We start from the raw sequence: 20,659 nt of genomic DNA, 5'->3' as shown, positions 1-20,659 counted from the left end.
CTTTAATCACAGCTTTTTTCTTTTTGCACTGCATAATCTTATGTAATAGTTGAATAAATAATTAACCTTATTGTTACCCAAGCCATTACCCTGCCATTCAGGCATATTGTTTTCAAGGCCTTTTCTACATTCATAGATTTTTGCATAAAGTATCTGATGCTCTGATGCACCTGTTATCAGCAATCATATGGACAGATATATAAATAGAAACAAAAGCAAAATTTATATATTATAGTAATTAATTTATAGGGTTATACTTTGATGCTTATGTCATATTTGTGGAGTTGAATTGAGATTGTTTTTTAAATAAAACATAGTTTTGTACATAATTGTGTCAGACCGTTTCTCTTTTAAACTATTATTAATTTCCCTGCCTAGCATTGATGTTACTGTCTGCACCATAACCATTGCCGATTAGGTTGCCCAAATATGCAAAGCCATCCACATCCTCCACTGGCGCTGATGTGCACGACTTTAGTCTTTCAAGTGCTGATGATGATTATACTTAATTGTTGGGTATCTCAGATTTTTTTTTTCCGCATCCCAAACATTCCAAACATTCCAAGCCCTCTTCTGTACTAATTTCTGGTCTACTGGTATTTGGTGGTAGGAATTTGTCCTGCAATGTCGACCTTCAGCAAACCCTGTGAGTTGGACCTCTGTCTACCCATCCGGAAAATATGAAAACTGAAAATAGCTGTGTGAAGCTCTGGCCGTATCCAAACCTGCCACATTAGAGTTTACAAAGATATGATAAATCTCTTGTATTCCAAAGAGGCACTCTGAGAAACATTACATTTAAATTTCCTTGAAAAACCACAATTGTCTCGTCTGACAAGCAGATATACTGCGGGTTCATATTCTCACGAGTCCCAAAATACCTTGATTCTTCTTTTTAGCTTTAAAGTTTGAAGTAAAAACAACTGTAAGCCATCATCACATACTAATTGTTCCAGCACTATTTTAAAGTTTTATAATGTTCATATTGAGTGAAATATTCAAAACCAAAATGTTATGTTTTCATGATAATTACAAATATTCTAGATCTGCAAAATCTTTATACAGTCTCTACATATAATCTGTATCTACTCAAAACTACACATTTTAGTAAATCCCATAGCTACATTGAATTCCATTCCATTTCTTAACATACAAAGGCAAATACTGCATACACAGGAACACACAATAACCCCAACATACCTGTAACCCACTTTCCAACAACACTCATCCATAATTTTCCACCTGCTGTTCTACTTTTTATCATGAGATGGACTGCATGAACTAAAATACTGTAGGTCAGTCAGTATTGCAGAAGAAGCTCTTTCTCTGGTGTGGCTTTAATGCTAGCTTTATAGTATGTAAGTGTCACCTGATGGTTGGAGGAAAGTTTCGCCAAGCTTAGATTATGATCATCTTTCTGAGAGTCATATCAGCGCCTCATCAACAAGGAGTACATTACTTGTGATGGTTCATGGATGCAGTTGTCACTTTGACTCTGTTCCAGCAAATAAGTCAGGTGCATTGGAGACTGGGTGAATTGGTGACACGAAATTAATTAAATGAATCCCAGAAAACAGTGTTTGGTATTAAATGCTAGCTGCTGGTATCCAACAAAATCTTGATTTCATGAGACAGCCAAAGCTGTTTCAATGGTAAGGTTGCCATTCGGAAACATACAAAGAAATACTCTAAATGTTATCATTAATGTAAACGTTTGTCTGATGAGTTCATTTTCTAAATTTTCCTGCATCTTCTGGTTTAAGTTATAGTGTTAAAAATCAGGACTTATTAAATACAATAGTATATAATTGGTGGACCGGTTATGTTCATTCATTGTAAACAGTTTTTAATCTCCATTGATAAACTTCACCAACACAGTACCCATGCTCAGGCTTGCAGCACAACTCATTAGCATCATCACTGTTCCCAGGGAATATGATTTCATCTAATTATGTTTGCAGTCAAACAGTGAGCGATAATTTAGGAGTAGAATAACAAAAGATGCTTTTTTCTTAGCAGTTTTGCATCAGAGATCCTGAGTACTTATCAAAGCTTGTCCCATGAGAGGTTCATTTCATTTCAGTCTCCATGAACAACACCTGAACAGCCTGAGGGGTTGAGTCATTAGCCAGAGTGGTGGAGGTAAGGGGGTCTGAATCATGCTTTACACTTTGTCTGGAGGAGTTTACATGAAGCCCTCAAACCACAACATCCGCTGGCCTACGTTTTAGCTTGAATAACAGCAATCCAAAGAGGACAGAAATTGTTGTGAATGCAAAGACTACCCCATTCTTTATATGGGTGTTTCTGTTATTTTGGTCCAGTTTCTTATACTGTATGCGGGACAAAAGCTAACATACAGTAGTATATGGTATTCTGGACTTAGGTGGATCACTGAGGCTACATTGTAATAGTAGTGCCTGGATACTGATCTGTGACCAAAAGTGATTTCATATTGATAAGGTGAACATGTTAGCCAACATTTTGCGTATTTACATATCCAGCAGACAAGGGGCAACATTAGCATTCAAATAAAGTTTGTTTCTGGCTAACTTATGAAGGTAAAACCAATGCATTCAAATAAAGTTTGTTTCTGGCTAACTTATGAAGGTAAAACCAATACTTAATCTCCTTTTATCTCTGTATTTGGTCTCCTAAGACTCATAATATCTAGCTACTTAGAGCAAATCCACATGTGTAATGCTTATGCTTTGCTCTAAAGGTCAGCCCCAGTCACGAGGCTCATGAATGCTAAGAGTTTTAAAAGGTATTTGTGCTGTGTTGATAAAAAACTGTCTGTCTGCATTCCTTACCACTGCATCAGCCTTCCTCTGAAATCTTTGAATTCCTGAATCCAAAGACCAAATGCCCGGATTCCATGAATTTTATGAAATGTTTAGTTTGCATATAGCTCTGATGGGAGCAGGGACTCATTGGCCAACACTTCTTTGTCAATTGCTGATATATGATATCAGATACCACGCTGGTGCCTGGAGTCCGGTAACCTATATTGTGGATCAAACTTGGGATACCAGAGTAATAAATGCTTCTCTTTGGCCCAATCACTGCAAGCATCAAAAGAGGAGATTGTATTCCGTGACAGGCAGAAAGCATACATGAAATTATTCAGTGGTCTGCTGCTCACGTGTCTTACACAATTTGAAGAGCCCTCATAAGACGGCATGCAGACTTGAGACTTAGTGTGTCATACAGTTATATACACATGGTATGTAGCCTGCTTTTTTCGTCTTGACATGGGGCTGTGTCTATCACTTTTGGTCCAAACTGAAATATCTCAATAACTATTAGATGGATTGCCATAAAATTTGCTAGACATTCATTTTTCCCTCAGAATTAAATGTAATAACTTCGGTGAGCACTTAACTTTTACTCCAACATCATCAGCATGTCAAAATTTCAATTTCAATGGGCAATGTCTACTCAGACTTTCAGAAATGCCTTCCATTTGAATTTAGGATTATACATCAGCTGTGAGGATGACACAGAACACAATGCCAAACACTGGAAAGGACAGCAATCTTTCATAGAACACCTAAGCATGTTTTAACTTTCTTGGAAAAGCCAGCACCATGTAGGTCAGATTGTGAAGTTGTTGCCTGAAACATAAACACACACACACACACACACTGATGATACATCGGGGGCAATTTGGGGTTCAATATCTTGCCAAACACTTCGACATGCGGACTGGAAGAGTCGGGGATCAAAACACAGACCTTCTGGTTAGTGGACAACCTGCTCTACCTCCTGAGCCACAGGAGGGACTATAAGCAAGGACCACAAGTCATCATAAACTTAAAAAAAAAAAGAAAACGTTGTTTAGTCAGTTGACAGAAAGATAGAGGGACAGAAGCCAATACATGCCGTCATGCAGCAAATAGTCACACAGACAGACAGGCAGACAGACAGAGGGAGAGGGAGAGGTGGTGAAAGTATAAGTTTAGGGCCCCCCCTCCACTCAAAAATGTGATTTTTGTATTGTTACTTTAATTAGATGTTTGAACTTCACAGTACAGAATGATGCTTGAGTTTGATACTATGAGGCTATTTTAAGGTTCATCGGCTGAGAAGGTAAGTTTCTCTGTGCTCACCTTCAATCTGAGTTTAAGACATACATGAGAATTTCAGTGCACATGCACTAAGAATGGACTATTCCATGAAGTAGGAGACATCTTGTGTCTAGTACAATGGTGGACGAAGTATTCAGATAATATACTTAAGTATAAGTATTAACACCACACTAAAAAATATTCCATTAAAAGTGAAAGTCACTCATTCAATTGATTCAAAGCTTAAGTTAGAGGTGCTATAAGTAAGTTTTTGCTATTGCTACGTAGCTAACGTTTGCATTAACAGCTGTTTTGCTACCAGTCTAGAGGAAATGTTGCGGGTTCAGAATCAAATTTCATTCCTTTACGTGCCAAGAGCTGTCTCCAGCAGTGAAAAACATGGACAATGTTAACTCTTGTTTTTCTTCTATTTCTATCACTAATTTTTTTCTAATAAAGTTAGCATTCTAAACAGCTAGCCCCGGCATGTTCCATCTCGTAATACCACTTTGTGAGAGTGAGTCACTGTAGCATCCAGTCTGCCCTCAGTCGAACAAGAGAGGATGAAGAAGTAACGTTGCCCAGAGGGCGTTTTCTAACCGTCTTGTAAAGGCAACAAGGGCTGAAGCTCTTGGTAAATAAAAAGCTGTTAAAGCTACCGTTGGCTATGTAGCGATAGCAAAAACTTCCACATAGCACCTTTAAGTGAAGTTAAAGAAGTATTGGCAACAGTTATTTAAATCATTAAAAGCAGAAGTACTAATGCAGAATGTTCTATGTCATTGTTGGATCTTATTATTATTACATTAAAAACTGAGGAGACTTTAATGTTGTAGTTAGCCCACATGGAGCTAATTTAATCGCTTTATATAATATAAGTTAGTTACATCTGTAAGAATGTATCATATTTTATGAACTGATCATATGAAACATTACCAATATTACTGCAAGCTAAGTCAGAGGAAAGTCAAGACTCTTGTTAAATGTTATCTAACTAATGGCAAAATTAAGGAAGTTCAAACTGATTCAAACTGATTAAACGAAAGAGATGTTATATGTTATTTAGTGAGCTTTATAGGTTTTGGTAGGTAGATCGTACTGACTTTGGACAGAGTGAGGCTTGCAGTTTTTCCCCTGTTGCCAGTCTTTATGCTAAGCTAAGCTAACTGCTCACAGGACCTTCCTATTTTCCACAGACACACCTCCTCTCACTACTCTTACAGTCAAGACTTCCAGCAGAAAGTCGCCTCCCACTATAAAGATCAGTGAGTTTCGGCTAGGCTGTGTGCTGTCGGAGAGGAAACCTACCAGAGGGTTACGGTGGGCTCAAATCATTTCACAGCACAGCACGAAAGTTAGAACAGCTCAGGTCTCTCCGTGTTCGCTCTGATAGAGACAAATTTCTATGCCGGCGTAAAATGTAGCGAATACTCTGCGGTGAAAGCCGTCTTTGTATTTGTAATACAGGCGCGTTAATGTAGCTCCAAATAGGAGAATTAAAAAAGCGTTTTTATTATACCAAGATGCAACCTTAAACTTTCTCCATTGCAAGGTGGAAGCTGAATTTCAGTCCAACAATTCCTGTCAAGATGGAAACCAGCACTCCTTAGCCAAGCAGACGAAATGGGAAAATGGGAGTTAACAATGGTAAGTATGATATGATCCAAGATCAACAACTCAACTGACCAGTAGACCTGGGTTTGTACTGTAATTTATTTCCACAGAGACAAACGGAGATATTAAGTGATTGCTCTCTGTCATGTAACAGATGAAAATATATTGTGGTTTTATTCTGATTAATATGTGAAGATATCCCTGGATCTAAAAGTCCTACTTATTGGGTGCTACTTAGTTTTAGCCTCTAATGTATTACCATTACATTTAAGTCACAGAGCTAAGCATCATAATTTCAGAACATCTATGAGGCACTACTTGAGAAAGGGGTTAAAGAACTTTTTTTATTGTGCAAGTGACAGAATATTTTTAGAAGACCTTAGAAGAGTCTTCTAGGATTCTGGAAATTCTTTCAGAAAAGCAGTATGAGTTGTTAAATTACCTTCTAGGTTTTTCAAAGATAGATTGGGATTTATTTTTCCAAAAATTGGATGCTTAGCTTTGTGAATTGAACGTAATGTTAATACATGAGAGGCACAAAATGATGTCGCAGAAGGTTAAGACTATGATTGTGTATACGCCCCTGTGTCTAAGTTGCTCTCATTAAGTCCTTTTGCTGCTCCATGATGTGCTTTTTCAATCATATTTAATGCTGTAGAGGCCTGCTACTTCTGTGGCTAGTAGGTAATCCAACAACAACATATTTTTTTGGCTGTCAGTTACGCAAAGTACCAACACTACCTTGTTGACACAGAGTAGGACAAAAGCCACAGTTTCCCATCTCTGTAGCAAACAAACGATTCTAGTTTCTGTCAGGGACAATAGGGTTTGTGTGATACTGGTTAACACTAGCAGACACAGAAGTAATATATACATCTTTACGTAAAGCAATTTAAATAATCATTTGTGTCCTCTTATGCACACGCAGTTTCTCATCCTCTCTGCAGTATATAGTTAGTAATGTTTTCTGTGTGCCCATATCATCCAGGTATGATTTTGACACAAAACTGATTTCAAAAATACTTATTTTTAAGATGGATGCAACTATGTGTAGTTATACAGAATGAATCTGATCTAAAAGCTCATGACACACATTATTTTCTATGCTGAATAGAGCTCATAAGATGATATTGAAGTTGTATAGATTTGTGAAACATTTGCTTATAAACCAGATGGATTAGACATCAGTCATGCAAGAGCAGTTATTGATGGCTTGGGTTATTATGTAAAACATTTTGGGAATTGAAGAAGCATTCCACTGATTTTACACATGAAGTTTCGTTTACTTGTCATGAGGAGTTTCATTCAACCTTTGAAAGAAGTTGTATAATGTCTTCTGTTGTTCAAGGTGCTTAGTCAAGTCTGAGGAAAAAAAACAGAGTGACATCATTGTGATTTTATCAGGGTTATCACAGCTTGGATATTGTGAATTAAAAAAAAAAAACAGTCTGTATTACAAACTGGGGCATGGATTTTGAAAGACATGGGCTTTTACAAGTCAAGGGAAGTGTAATAAAAGATGCATTATGGGAAATGCAGGATCAAGCATTTTTGGGGTTTCAACCATACTAGGAATAAAAAGTCAGGATATCTTGACCTCAGTTTCTTTGATTTTGACTGTTTTAATTTGTCTCTCACAAGATTCCTAACTTTGTGGAGTTAAAATCTCAAATCACTGGAGAGCTCCTTCAATGGAGGGTAAAGAAAATGGCTGTCTGTAGGCCTAAGTAGATACTGTATGTTGTGAGACAGCTGATGATATTAATTAATTGGGGGTAGTTTATAACATAAAAACACAGACCAGTAGTAGTTCCCTTTGACCATCTTTTTTAAATTTTGTGACAAAGCTGCTGTCTCATTATGCTACTATAATAATCTTGTTCTCAATCAACAAGACTGAACAAAGTGGTCAATATTCACATTCGATTAAACCCTGTCCTCATTTTACATTGCATCAAGTGCTGTTAGCATTCTGGAGGAGCTATTGCTAAAACACTTATTGATAGCTCTCACTGAGATCAAACAAGGTCTAACCCCTTGTCTGAATATGTAATTGAACCAGTATGTTTGTATAAAATCATAACAGTTGGTGCTGAGCCAGCCTACAGTCCTCCAAGGCTCTTTTAATTGGTTATTGGGGGATTAGTGATTGTGAAGGAAACTTTGACCTCTGACATTTTGCATTTGTTCTGGTATTTTGCTTTGAGGCACTAACCTTTGATAATCATGTATTTGTCGATAAACATTCATGTGTATGTATTAAATTCTTGGAAATTTCAGCTTACTCTGTTGCAGGGAAATTGTGAAAATGAAAACTAAGCATAGGTCAAAACCAGTATGTAAAGTGAAAAACATCTGATAATTATTGTCATTTCACACTAACTTGTTTGTGCAGTCATTGTAGGCTTGAAACGATGCTTATGATTAAAAACAAATATTACGTTGTTATTGTGTTTCATATGGGATCAGTATGCGTCTCCGTGGTGTTGTGTCACTTGTTCGTGTGTGGGTTCACATGGTCGTTTGGCCATGGAGGCTTGCTGTTATTTTTACCTCCTCATGGCTCAAACTCTGACCCTAATGTTGTGACCAGTAACACTACTAGATATATATTTGTGTATCTGACTCGTACCTGTATATTTTCAAGACACAAGCAGGACATTGGATGGTTGCCATTCTCTCAGTGTGAGACTTGAAACTCAAACATCATTTTCCACCTTCACCATCAACAGAACCCAGTGCAGGAGTGGGGTGAAGAGTACGAGGATGGCGCAGTTTATGGGGTCACTCTGCGTCGAGAGCCCATTCCTTCTCCCCCAAACCCCAGTGAGACATTTCCATGCTGCGCTTTTGTCCAGTACCGAACCTGCAAGGTGCGGCGTCTGAAGGCCGCTACCCTGGACCTGCTAGTGACTCATCTCCTCGATACCGACTGCCAGGAGCAAGATTATGGCAAGATCTTCCTCTCCACATACAGAACCTTTACCAGTACCTCTAACGTCATAGAGCTGCTCTTTAATAGGTACTTTTTTTGTATAATTTTGTATCAATTTGTATCATTTTTTGTATGTATTCTAACAATAGTTTGACATTTTGGAAAATAAACTTAAAATACACCTCCTTACAAGAGTTAGATGAGAAGATTGATACCACTCTGTTTGTACAGTAAATATAAAGCTACAGCTAGCAGCCAGTTATCTTATCTTAACATAAAGATCGGAAACAGGCGGGAACTAGCCTGGCTCTGTCGAAAGGTAACAAAATCTGCCTGCTAGCACACCTAAAGCTCACTTATTAATGCCTTATATCTCATTTATTTATCTGTACAAAGGTGTAAAAGGCTAGCTGCCATGTTAGCTGTTACCCGTGTTTCCAGTTATTGTGCTAATTTAAGCTAACAAGGCTGCTGAATATAGCCATGTCAAAACAACATGTGGGTTTACTTTCAGTTTTGTGGTTTTATAACTGTGCCTGACCAGGAAATAGTCTGGCACATAACCCCCCATATATCACATTGTGTTTTTACACTTTACCAATTAAACAACCAAGAAACAACGTATTAATTTGCTTGCTGTAGAGGTTCTGGTAGGTGGAATTTGTTACTAGTAGGCTAGCTGTTTCCTTTTGTTTCAGGTCTTTGTGTTAACCTAGGCTAACCGGCTGTAGGTGGCAGCTTCATATTTAGCATACAGATGAACATGAGAAAGAGCCTCAAGTGAAGAAACATCTCTTTTGTGCTTGATTATGGGAAAATAACTTGGGCTGTGGTACATTCAAGTCACCATGTTGTGTCAGGGTCTTTTCATAGATTTCCCTGACAAAGCAACCCTCTCCTCTCAGCTTTGATGTAAAAAGAAATACCTACCAGGTGTTAATTATCTACAGGCTTTCAACAACAACAACAACCATGCACAGAGTGGTTTTAGGCTGTGGCTGGCATGACTTGAGGTCAGGGTTAGGATAGGTGCAGGGCAGGGACAAATAATGAAAAAAAAAAACCTTAAAAAAAAAACAGCCTGAAGGGTACTGCCAGGTGCACTTTGACTTTTTGTACTCTTTTTTTTTTTTTTTTGCATGTTCTCAACCCAGTTTTCATTCTTATAGAGACAGTGCTGCCTCAGATCTGGACAACAATGAATGCTATAGGAGGTAGGTAGATGACTCTTACCTTGATTAACTTTATTTAAACCCTTTTTTGAAAAGGTTCTGTTGCAACTCTGGTTTAAAGTTTTGTTCAAATAGGTAAAATGTAATGACTCTTCCATTGCCCCCCCAGCCCTCTGTTGGCCTTTGTCCAGACGTGGTTGGATGAGTACAGTGAGGACTTCAGGGATCCTCCCGTGCACATGGCACTCAGGCTGCTGTTGGATCACCTGAGGATAAGCTCTGCAGTGCATGGCAGCCAATCCAACTTCTGTTCGTTGGCTGGGCAAGCTGAGGCTCTGCTCAAGAGGTTCCAGAAAGAAGGTGATGACCAAAAGTGATATGACCCTTATTCCCATGCCATACCATCATCATCATAGTAGTCAAGAATGTGAAAATCCTCCTGCAAAAGGCTATGCTCACTTTTTCTTGTTTCCTGCTCTGTGTGTTTCTTCAGAAGCTGAGACAAATGTCAGTTCTGGCCTGGCAGATCTGGAACAAAAGGAGGAGGGATCTGGTGATGAGGATTCAGGATGTGAAAACTCTGTTTATCAAGGTGATATCATGGATTTCTCCGCTGCAGCTGTTGCTGAACAGCTCACCCGAATGGATTCTGTACGTGAGAGGATATATTTTATGTTCCACATTAACACGTGTAATTTGTTTTAAATTGAGGATTAAAAGGTGATGACTGGTTTCCATGGCATTTCAGGCTTTATTTGTCAAAGTGGTGCCTTACCAGTGTCTGGGTTGTGTGTGGTCTCGAAGAGACAAGGAGGAAAACATGTCTCCCACCATACGGGCCACCATTGCGCAGTTCAATGCCATCACCAATCAGGTCATCATGTCCCTGCTCTGCCAGCCTACAGACCCCACCTCCAGTCCCACTTCCTCCTGCCAGCCTCCCACTACTCCAGCGCAAAGGGCCCGCATCATAGAGAAGTGGATTAGAGTTGCACAGGTCAGTCAAAAAGCCAGAGTGACTAAATATTAGCCTGCATTCAGAATCTGAATCCAGGTTTCAGCCAAGTCTAAGACTTCATAAGAACCTCATTAACTCAGCTTTTTTTTGAAGGAGAATGATCATCAACACAAAATATGATTACGGGAATATTTTATTTGAGATTAAGTGAATCCTCTGAATACAAATTGTTTCTTCTGAAGAACTGTCGCTGGTTGAAGAACTTCTCCTCTCTCAGGGCAATCCTGTCAGCCCTTCAGTCTAATGCAGTTTACAGGCTGAGGAAGACCTGGGCTGCTGTTAGCAGGTAAGGTTGGGTATAGCCATTTCTAGGGTCACTGTTTTTTCCGTCTGTATGGTTGCATTTATATTGTGTTTTACATAATTGTCCTTTTAATGAGGGCATTGAACCCTCATCCGGTGCAAATCAATGTCACTGACAGAGCAAGTCAAAAAATGTCTCACTTTTGTGTGACCCATATTCTGTGTCAAGTCATGAACATTGTGGTAAGCTATTATAATGTCAAGGACAGGTGAAGCATAACTTCATGTTTGTCCTCTTTATGGTGTTAAGATGTGGTCATAGACCAAGAAGTGAAATGTAAAATTTTAACACCAGTTATTGTGAATAATAGTTAATTTTATTGGATTAAATAGCAGCATATTTACTAGTTATGGTTTCTGTTCTTTTTTTTAGGGATAGCATGGCCACATTTAATAACCTCTACGAAACCTTCCCTGATGAGAACTGTGTTCTAACCAACAGAGAGTTCCTGGGGGAGGTGAGAAGAAAACCACTTGTTGCACAAAAAACAGCCTACATTTGTTTACAGTGTTAACCCTTAGATGCATAGGTCATGAACCTACACTCTTCTGTAAATGTGTCAAAAACTACCTGTATTAGAATCAGTGTTTTTAATTGATAATAAAAAATACCATCCTCATAATTTAGCTAAAAATATTTATTTGTATTCCATACCAGCATAGTTTAACATTTGTAATATTTATTTTTAATTTTCATCATCAAATTATCAAACCTGCAAATGTTAGTCTAAGGTATGCTGCTAAGATAGCTAAGCTACTAAGTTATAGCAACAGTCCACAAGTACAGTAATGGTTAACTTGCAAGCTAATGTTAGCTAGCTATAAAGCAGAGTAATTTAAATGTTATAACATATACGCATTAACATAATTGTAGAGTCTCTCTATAAGTTATGCTACTTAGCCACTAAGCAAGCTAAGCTTCTAAGCTACTTGATTATGGCAACAATTCAGACACAACTCCAGTAATGTTAGCTAGAAAGTTAATATTAGCAGCTATAAACAGGTTTCAATTTAGTAATATGAATCTTTCTGAAGTTAAGTATAGATAATACTTACATATACCACTTGTAAAATTGTCTGTATAAAATAATGTTAACTGGTGTATACCTGACAAAAGTGACTGATGGGACGAAAGATTCCTATAAATTTCCATAGGAAATATATGCAAGCAAGTCAACCCACCGCATCTGCTACATACTTTCAGTCCCAGTAAAAAAATCTAATTTATCTGAATTGAAGGCTAATTTAATCATTAATACAGCTAGTATTGGGGTTTAAGCATGGGGCTATTTCAGTTGAAGTTAAATACATAGATTGGGTCTTTAATATTCAAAAGTATGTTACCATAAACAGAACAGGGCATGAACTGCAGAGAACATAGTACAAAGAATGTTACTGAAAACATGTTCGGAAATGATTGTCTTCCTGTACATGGATTATATCTTTTAATTATTAAAAAGATTAATTTTTCAGTTAATATTTACAGTGTGTTAATGGGAAACTAGAGTTCTCAAACACATCGTGCTCCCTTTTTTCTTTTCTGTAGTCTCCTTCAGGCAACTGCGTCAGAGGCGTATTGCATCTAGTTAGAGTCAATAGATCACCAGTACTCTCTGTACACAGCAACCAAACAACTTGCACTAGAATTTGCGGCTTCACCAAAAAGTTCAAAGAAATTCTTCACTAGGAAATAATTTTAATCTTGTTGTGCTCCTCCTTTTCACTTTCTATTATATTCAGGCACTGCCTTTTATGAAGGAAGCTTTTATCCATGTAAACACAATCAATCATACATATACTTAAGACTGATATTATATACAAAGACTTAGGAGGCTTTGTAGTGGCCTCCCTCCCTGTCACAGGATAACTGTTAAACAGGATGTCCAAGTTAATATGTAATAAAACCTATTCTTGTATTGAAGAATTTGCTTCATAAACCACTTTATAGTTTGCTCACATGTTTCATTTAAAGCCATATTGTACATGCTTATGTGCATGCATATAATTGTCTATAAACATAAACACACATGCATGCAGTTTTAAGAAAAAATCATACCTTTTTTTTTTAATCGCATATTTTTGATAATGGGCCAATGTATGTGCCTATAAACTTCAACTGAATATAGCTCCATCTGACCCTCTTTGACAGGACAGATGCCAAGCGACTGTTGATAACGTTTCTCCAAAGATATCCAAGCAGTGTCCGATACCCAGACAGAAGGTAAGCCATACCTCCAGATGAGAAAAGAGTTGAGGTGTTTTGAAGACATGACATGAAGCCCAGTGCCATATATCACCAGGGTCTAGTTCAACTGAAACACAAAATGGAGAACTGTCTTTTCCTGCCATATTAAATTGGTTATTTTACAGTTAGAATGCTGCAAAATACTATCCTTTTATCATGTGCTATTATTTTGAAGTCATTTTACCTGAGGCAGGGTTTACTTTCAGCTTTTTAAAAAGACAGATACAAAATCCCTCTCATATTATACAACTCTAAAAGTCACAAGAGAGCCGATTTCCCTCAGTATGGGTGGAGTATCTCTGGGATGGCAGAAACCCAAAGCTATCTTTAGCCTTGCTCGGTGCTGAACAAGTTTCAAATGGCCTCAGATCACAACGATTATAGGATAGTAATAATAGACTAGACTGGGGTCTTTTATGAGTCATATGCACATTCTCCTGGGCTGTAACATTAACCCACAGTGCTGCTCACTGGGACATGGCCTGTGTGAATGTTGTCCAGTCTCAACCCATTCAATACAGTTAAAAAAAGAACTAATGCTAATTACTGGATTTGAAAGACACAAATGAACAGATACAATGACAAAGGAACTGGACTGACACTTACTGCTGCAAGCCTAATTTGCTGTGTGCTTGCATGTTTTTTCTTTGCAGAGTACCTCAAGTGGAGTGATTCCTTACCTGGGTACCTATCTGACTGTCCTCACCATGCTGGACACTGCTCTGCCAGACACTCTGGAGGTACACAATGTGGCCTGAGAAACACTTCTTCTGTATAATATTTGACTTTCAATGGTTAAGTATACACTGTGCAGTAAAACATCATTATATTATACTCTAGTACATAGTAGTGGGTAACAATTAACTCTAATCCCCCCTATTTAGCATTCATAATCAGTGTATAAAGACTTAAGACTTTTTTAAACACACACAAAGACAGAGCAAAATCTACAGAAGCATTAAAGTTGAGAAAAATGGTTTAAAGTTTGTCTGCTTAACATAGAAACATACAAATACTAGCACTCTATCTTTTGGATAATCTTCATAGAACATCTTGGGGGAAACACAAAATCTATATGGTCTTTCATAATTTATAGGAATTAAATGTATGACTGATATTGAGACCAATATAATTAATTAAATTACAATTTAATACAAATTTAATGCATTTAAATACATAGTTTAAAGTTTATTAATGACTGATAACAGCACAATGTAGAACTAATCATATTATATGATCACCCATATGCACACAAGTACAAACGATGGGTTTAAAACTGTTGATAAATGTGTTCGAGGTAGGTTTATTTGTGAACTAGGAAACATTAGTTTGACAACTCGTTTCTCACTCAGGGCCCAAGTGCTTTCAGCTGCATCTCAGGGTCTTTTGAGTTTTCTCAATTGTAATGGAGAGTGAAGAAGTAGTATTCATAAATGAACACCTTATTAGTAAATTTTACAAATATAAATAAAGACTCGATATTTCATATTTATGTAAAATATGAAGTTATGATCACAACTGTTTCATGCTATGTTGTCAAATGCTAAATAGGAGATGTTAGAATAAAGTGTTACTGTATTGTTTTTGTCATTTGTTAAATACAATTAATCATTGATAAAGGCAATAAATAAATACTGTACAATCTACTGTTTTGACAGGGTGGGCTCATAAACCTTGAGAAGAGGAGGAGGGTAAGTGGTTCCTCTTTGTGTCATCTTTTATGTATTCCCCTTATATTTATTATTTTTTTCACAGTAGTCAAAAACAAAGTACAAAGGTTTCCCCACAACATTCTGTCAACACTACATTCCTGTGTGGTTGGGTGTGTACAGTGTATTTGCATTGTCAAAGTAAACAGAGCAGGCTGGACATTTTATGACTCTTCTTATGCTTTTTTAACATTTACATATATCTTCAAGGAACACTTTACTTTGCTAACCTTTGTAACTGTTCAAAGTATCGTGTTGTATCACCTTGTTGCTGCCGGCAGGTTATGCAACCATACAGATGACAGGAAGCAGGTAACCTTGTAGTTTGTCGCTCTGTTTATCGACCGACATTTGTCTCTCCCCACAGGAGTTTGAGGTTCTGTCACAGATTCGTGTGCTGCAGGTATCCTGTTCCCAGTACAACCTGCCCAGTCACCCCAGAATCGCTGCCTGGCTCCAGGCACACAAGCTGCTCACGGACCAGGAGAGGTTAGATGGAAAAAGTGTTTATTTTCCCATGTTGAGGACAGCTTGCTGAAAGCCCAATAAAAGTCTGGTAGTTACATAACCTGGTAGTTACACGGTCAAAATGTCCTGTCCCACTAATATATGGTATCTGGTTAGTCAATCAGGTTTTGTCATCAGTTGAGGCATGAATGTAAGACTTTCACAGTTGGTGCATTATCATAAAGAAACCACTGGTTTGACATTTATAATACAAAAATTTATTTCTTTCACATGACTTAACTCTGGTATTGATGCAGCTTATGGTACAAGCAGTTCATGAAATATTTCCTGAATGTGTTAAACACCAGATGCTGTGTAGTATCCCTGAAGGGTCCAACCTTAACTTTATGGCATAAATAATCAAATGAAATTTTTTATATTATGAAATAATTTAAGAAATTAATAAAACTCAGTTTGTTATTATCAAATGTTATTTAAACAGTCTTATTTTCTTAATAACGATGCTGTTCATTATTAGACATTAGATGTCATTTTTATTTCATTATATACATTTTTAGTCCACAATGCCCTTTTTCAAAAGTCTGTTTAAATTTCATAATGGTATTTTCCCCCATGACACTTTCATGTAACTTTATTTCACAATGTCACTTTTCATACCACTGGTGTGTTCATTCTCACCTTTTAGCCAATCACACCTCTGCCTCTCTTAAGCTAGATAGCTCACCGGCTGCTAACAAATTTTGCCTGTTTTTTTTAGTACAATGTCAAATTTATTCTGAATCAACCTACTATAGACTATAGACTCTGTCTTTTTGTTATCACAAAGTTGTGTGTCTTTCTCTGAGGAACATTTTAAGTTTCAAAATGCTGCTGAGGAAACTTTGAATTAAACAGCTACCCAGCCAGCTCTTCACTTTGATTAAGTTTAAAAAAAAAAAAAAAAAAAAAAAAATCTATTTAATATTGAACACTCTAGGGCTCAATTGTGGAGATTTCTGTTGGGTTAAAACAATATGCACAAAAGTGATGCAACAAATTGGCATTAGCTGAAGAATAAAATTAGTAGTTGACATGAACAGTGTTGACCATTTGACATCGCAGTTGCTGCTGCAAAAATAAAAGAGATGTGTGCATTACCTCTTTTAGAGCATCCAGAGTAATAAATCTGATCAATATAATCTGAAAATCTGGCCTAGAAGATTTTCAGTGTTCATGTATGTTATGTTACAGCTATGAACTGTCAAGACAGCTGGAGCCTCCAGTGGACCTATGTTCACCAACTCTCTGGAGCCATCGAACACTCACAAAGAAACTCTCCAGGTGAGTATTGTGCTCTGGTCTAATTTGAATATTCAAACACATACAGCAAATGCACATTTTAGTATGCACACAGACCTGCGCTTAAACACTTAAGTCACAGTTGGTATAACCAGTATTTGCAGAACTATTTTTTGACATAACAGGAAAGGAATGAAATATTTAGAGTATATTTTGTTGTATGCAGTGATAGTACATAGTAGAAAGGAAAATAAATTCTACGATATTATATAATAATATAAAATCAGCTTCATTATCATCATTTAATGAGTTTTGTCTAGCTATGAGATCAAGTGAAACCTCTGTCCTCAGTCTCCTGACAATGAGCAATGGATCTAAGAAACTCCCTGCCGACCAGATCAGTGTTTCATCTTCTGGATCCAGTGGATCTGAAATGGAGGATCTCACCTCCCCAAACTCGGCCTGTTCCATCAAACTGCAGGTAAACATCTGCTTGTGTGTGTGTGTTTATGTGTATGTATCTGCCTCATTGTCTCATAACCTTGTTTTCTGTCCATCCTTTGTCCTTTATGGTGCTAACAGTGGTGTCTTTGTTGAAAGCTTTGTCATACTGTGCCTTCATCTAATGGGTCTCTGTGTTCAGCACAACATCCACTATTTATACTTAACAAACAATCGTCCTGTTCTAAGTAGTTGAACAAACCCTGGAGCATTTCTGATCCTTATTAAAATACACTGAATGGCTTTTAAAACTGTGAAACTTACATAATCTCCCTTCTCAAAAGATCCTCTTAAAATGTTATTGAAAGTTGCGTGAGCAATCAACAAGTGGAATTTCAATTGAGCAGGTCCTTAGTTGAGCTGGAGTAGGGTTTCTTTAATCGTGCTTAGTTGTCACTGCTGCACAGTGGCTCAATAGGTTAGTTGTTTCCTGTGGAGCAATACATTTCTAAAACACTACAAATGCTATGACCATTTTCCCAGTGACACTCATCAATATTCTTTCTCTTGTCTCTATCTCCTTCTCATCATCTCTCCAGTCCTTTCACAGCTCATGCAACAATCTGTCTGAGGCCTTCTCTTCCTCCTTGTTCTCCTCTTCCTCATCCTCCCCTTGCTCCTCCACGGCTTCCTCTGCAGACTCCCCTTCTCCCTCTAGCTCCTCGTCTGACTGCCAGACGGACCTCTGCTCCCCAGCCTCGTCATGTGATGGTGCCTGGCCAAAGCCTACTTTGGCCTCTCATCACAAAAGATCTGTGTCCATGACCTCCCTCCCTGTGTATAACTATCAGGTGGCTGACTCCTGCATAGTCAGGGTGAGCATGGACTTGGCCCAGAACAATGGCAACATGTACAAAAGCATTCTGGTGAGTTAATCCTCAAGTACTGATTTCAGAATATTAGATCTTAACCCCTTTGTGTTGTTTTTCATTTGTAAAAAAGATTTGAATGAAGCAACAGTTAGGCAAAATGTTGAACAGATTTTCTCAAGCAAAAACTTCTTTTTTCATATAGGTGTATTTTATAGGACATATGATTCTTTGTCTTTTCATAGTTAACCAGCCAGGACAAAACTGCTCAGGTGATTCAGAGGGCACTGGAAAAGCATCACCTTGAGCACATGAACTGGCAGGAGTTTACCCTGATACAGGTCATGTCCCAGGAAAGAGGTCAGAACAGAATGAAATGGAAAAAATTCTACTGTGAAAATAATGCATGAAATAGTGTGGAAAGGGAAACACCCCTTCATGACACTTACTCTTGTATTTCTGTTTTCAGAGTTTCTTATACCGGACAAAGCAAATGTCTTCTATGCTATGTCCACAATGGCAAACTTTGACTTTGTTTTGCGGCAATTTCCCAAAGGCCAGAAGAAACCACTGAGGGCCACATCTAGCCTTGGACGATACACAAAGTAGTGCCTCTAGTCTACAAATTCTCCACCTGAAGAACTCATCAGACGTTCCTGGAAAGTGGTCTTTATCTTAATAGTTGTTTTATAAGAAAAGTATGTTGTCAGAGATGGGATATCCTTTATTACCCATTTTCACAAAAGAGGTAAAAATATCAACTTTTTAACATGATTGACAAGATGATGCAAAAGCACTTTATTAAGAAAAATGCTGGAAATAACTGATGAAGCTTAAAAACAACGGGATCGGACATGGTTTATTATTATTCTTTTTATAATAAACTGGGTATGAATCCTACCATTAAACCACAAAAGAAAAAAAATTAACCCATTCCTTGACTTTCCCAGAGGTGTGTTGGTAATTGATTTTTTTTCTCAAGTCTGCTGCTAGATGTCACTTCCAATAACTCTATGGGTATGAAGATGTGCAAAGAAACAAACTCCCCCAGAAATCAACACGACATCAGTGATTTATGCATGAACATTTAGAAATGACAGGCCATTTTCCCTACACAGTTGGGTGCCATTAATAACCTGTGTGTTAAAAAGGGAATAGGGTCAGATGCTGTGTGAAGGGTGTACAGTCAGTAACGAACTCCTGTCAGCCACTTAGCCCGATAGCCCGATGCACGTATGTTCTGCTGTGCCAGTGCCATCTGGCGAGTGGGTGGGGATGTTCTCGCCAGGGATCACTGTGTTCCCTGGGAGTTTCAGCCCAGGTCGTGTTACTGTGATACTTATCATGTGCGACTGAAAAGATGGCATTCCTGAACTGGGGTAACCATGGCAGCAGAGACTTTGATGGACAGGGATGTAAAAGTCAAATGGCTACCGTATCTAGATGAGACAACAATAAGGGTGAACTATTGTGTGTGCTTTCAGTGTTAGTGCTATGACTAAGTAAGTTTGACTTTTGTAATTTAGATTTTGTATTGTTTTGTATTTACATTATTATTCACTTTCGTTCCACTGTGGTTCACTCTGAACGCACCTTTATTTGATTGACACATTGTAATGACTCACTAGGTGGCTTTAACTTTTCTTCTGACTGGTTGGAAAATACTTTTCAAGAAGTACTTTTCAAATACTTTTATTTTGCAACATGTTTGATTAGTGTGGTTAGAATTTGGAAGATGTCTAATTTTCTGATGAATACTGAAAATATTTAAAATATTTTTTTTTTGTTTTTTTTTTAACTTAATTGTATTTAACAGTTTGGTTCAGTCTTGTGAAGCCTGGATGTAACTAGTGCTGAAATGGCTTGACTGAAGCCTAATGAGGAGTTTCGATGTAATCATTTAACTGACATCAATTGATGCCAACAATGTTATGAGATAGTTGATAATGATCATACTTACTTACAGTCAAAGCTCCAGGGAGTATTTGCAAAGAGGGTGAGTTATACAAGGAACAGACACACTTAGTAAAATCACAAAAGTTTAATCACTCAAGTCCCCTTGGAACATCTGGGAATCAAGAGCCTTGCTCAGGGGCATACATATCACAGAAACAGGTGTCTCATTGACTTCCTCAAACCACACTCTCCCTCCTTCTCCTTACACTCTGCAATATCCCCTCTCTTAGCAACTTAAAATTGAATGGATAGTATTTATTGGCTTATAAAAAAACTTCTCTTTGTTCACTCTTTTTTTTTTTTTTTTATAAAGATCATGTCACAGGTGTAAAACAAAAAGGAATAAACTGTTTAAAAAAGGAAAGAAAGAACATAGAACAATACAGGTACCACATAAAGATGTATAATAATAATGACACATAATAAAACTAATAATTACAATAATAGGGTAAATAATAATACTAATAAGACTAAATATAATAGTAATCATAATCATAATAATTGAAGCAGTGTGTGCTGAGCAGGATCATGGGGGCAGTAGGGGGTTTGCAGCAGAAAGCGACAGGAAATACCTGCAGAAT

At 37.6% G+C, this 20,659-nt stretch overlaps 1 protein-coding gene across 2 annotated transcripts; it reads left to right on the top strand.

Moving 5' to 3' along the window:
• The first annotated feature begins 5,245 nt into the window (after positions 1-5,245).
• On the top strand, positions 5,246-20,355 carry LOC120787059 (ral guanine nucleotide dissociation stimulator-like 1). 2 transcript variants are annotated; one of them, XM_040122814.1, is made up of 18 exons: positions 5,246-5,390; positions 5,623-5,717; positions 8,417-8,706; positions 9,774-9,833; positions 9,961-10,151; positions 10,285-10,442; positions 10,540-10,788; positions 10,992-11,095; positions 11,486-11,570; positions 13,262-13,333; positions 14,011-14,097; positions 15,016-15,048; positions 15,434-15,555; positions 16,765-16,854; positions 17,164-17,293; positions 17,853-18,179; positions 18,368-18,482; positions 18,592-20,355. In XM_040122814.1, the coding sequence occupies exons 2-18, from the start codon at positions 5,694-5,696 to the stop codon at positions 18,729-18,731; spliced, it is 2,277 nt and encodes a 758-aa protein (XP_039978748.1). In that variant the 5' UTR covers positions 5,246-5,390; positions 5,623-5,693; the 3' UTR covers positions 18,732-20,355. The 2 variants fall into 2 exon arrangements, with proteins under 2 accessions (XP_039978748.1, XP_039978752.1); XM_040122818.1 differs by having other exon boundaries at positions 5,248-5,717; positions 9,789-9,833.
• Positions 20,356-20,659: the final 304 nt, after the last annotated feature.

Source organism: Xiphias gladius, chromosome 3 (assembly GCF_016859285.1).
Source record: "Xiphias gladius isolate SHS-SW01 ecotype Sanya breed wild chromosome 3, ASM1685928v1, whole genome shotgun sequence".
Classification (NCBI taxonomy): domain Eukaryota; kingdom Metazoa; phylum Chordata; class Actinopteri; order Istiophoriformes; family Xiphiidae; genus Xiphias; species Xiphias gladius.
This window is presented reverse-complemented; position numbering and strand designations above follow the sequence as displayed.

What these genes read in the sequence shown, in the direction of transcription:
- LOC120787059 (XM_040122814.1), top strand. Translation starts at nt 5,694, where the DNA reads ATGGGAAAATGGGAGTTAACAATG. An exon ending in AACAATGAATGCTATAGGAG is followed by an intron (nt 9,834 to 9,960) that starts GTAGGTAGATGA and finishes TTGCCCCCCCAG; the next exon opens with CCCTCTGTTGGCCTTTGTCC. An exon ending in GGTCATGTCCCAGGAAAGAG is followed by an intron (nt 18,483 to 18,591) that starts GTCAGAACAGAA and finishes TTCTGTTTTCAG; the next exon opens with AGTTTCTTATACCGGACAAA.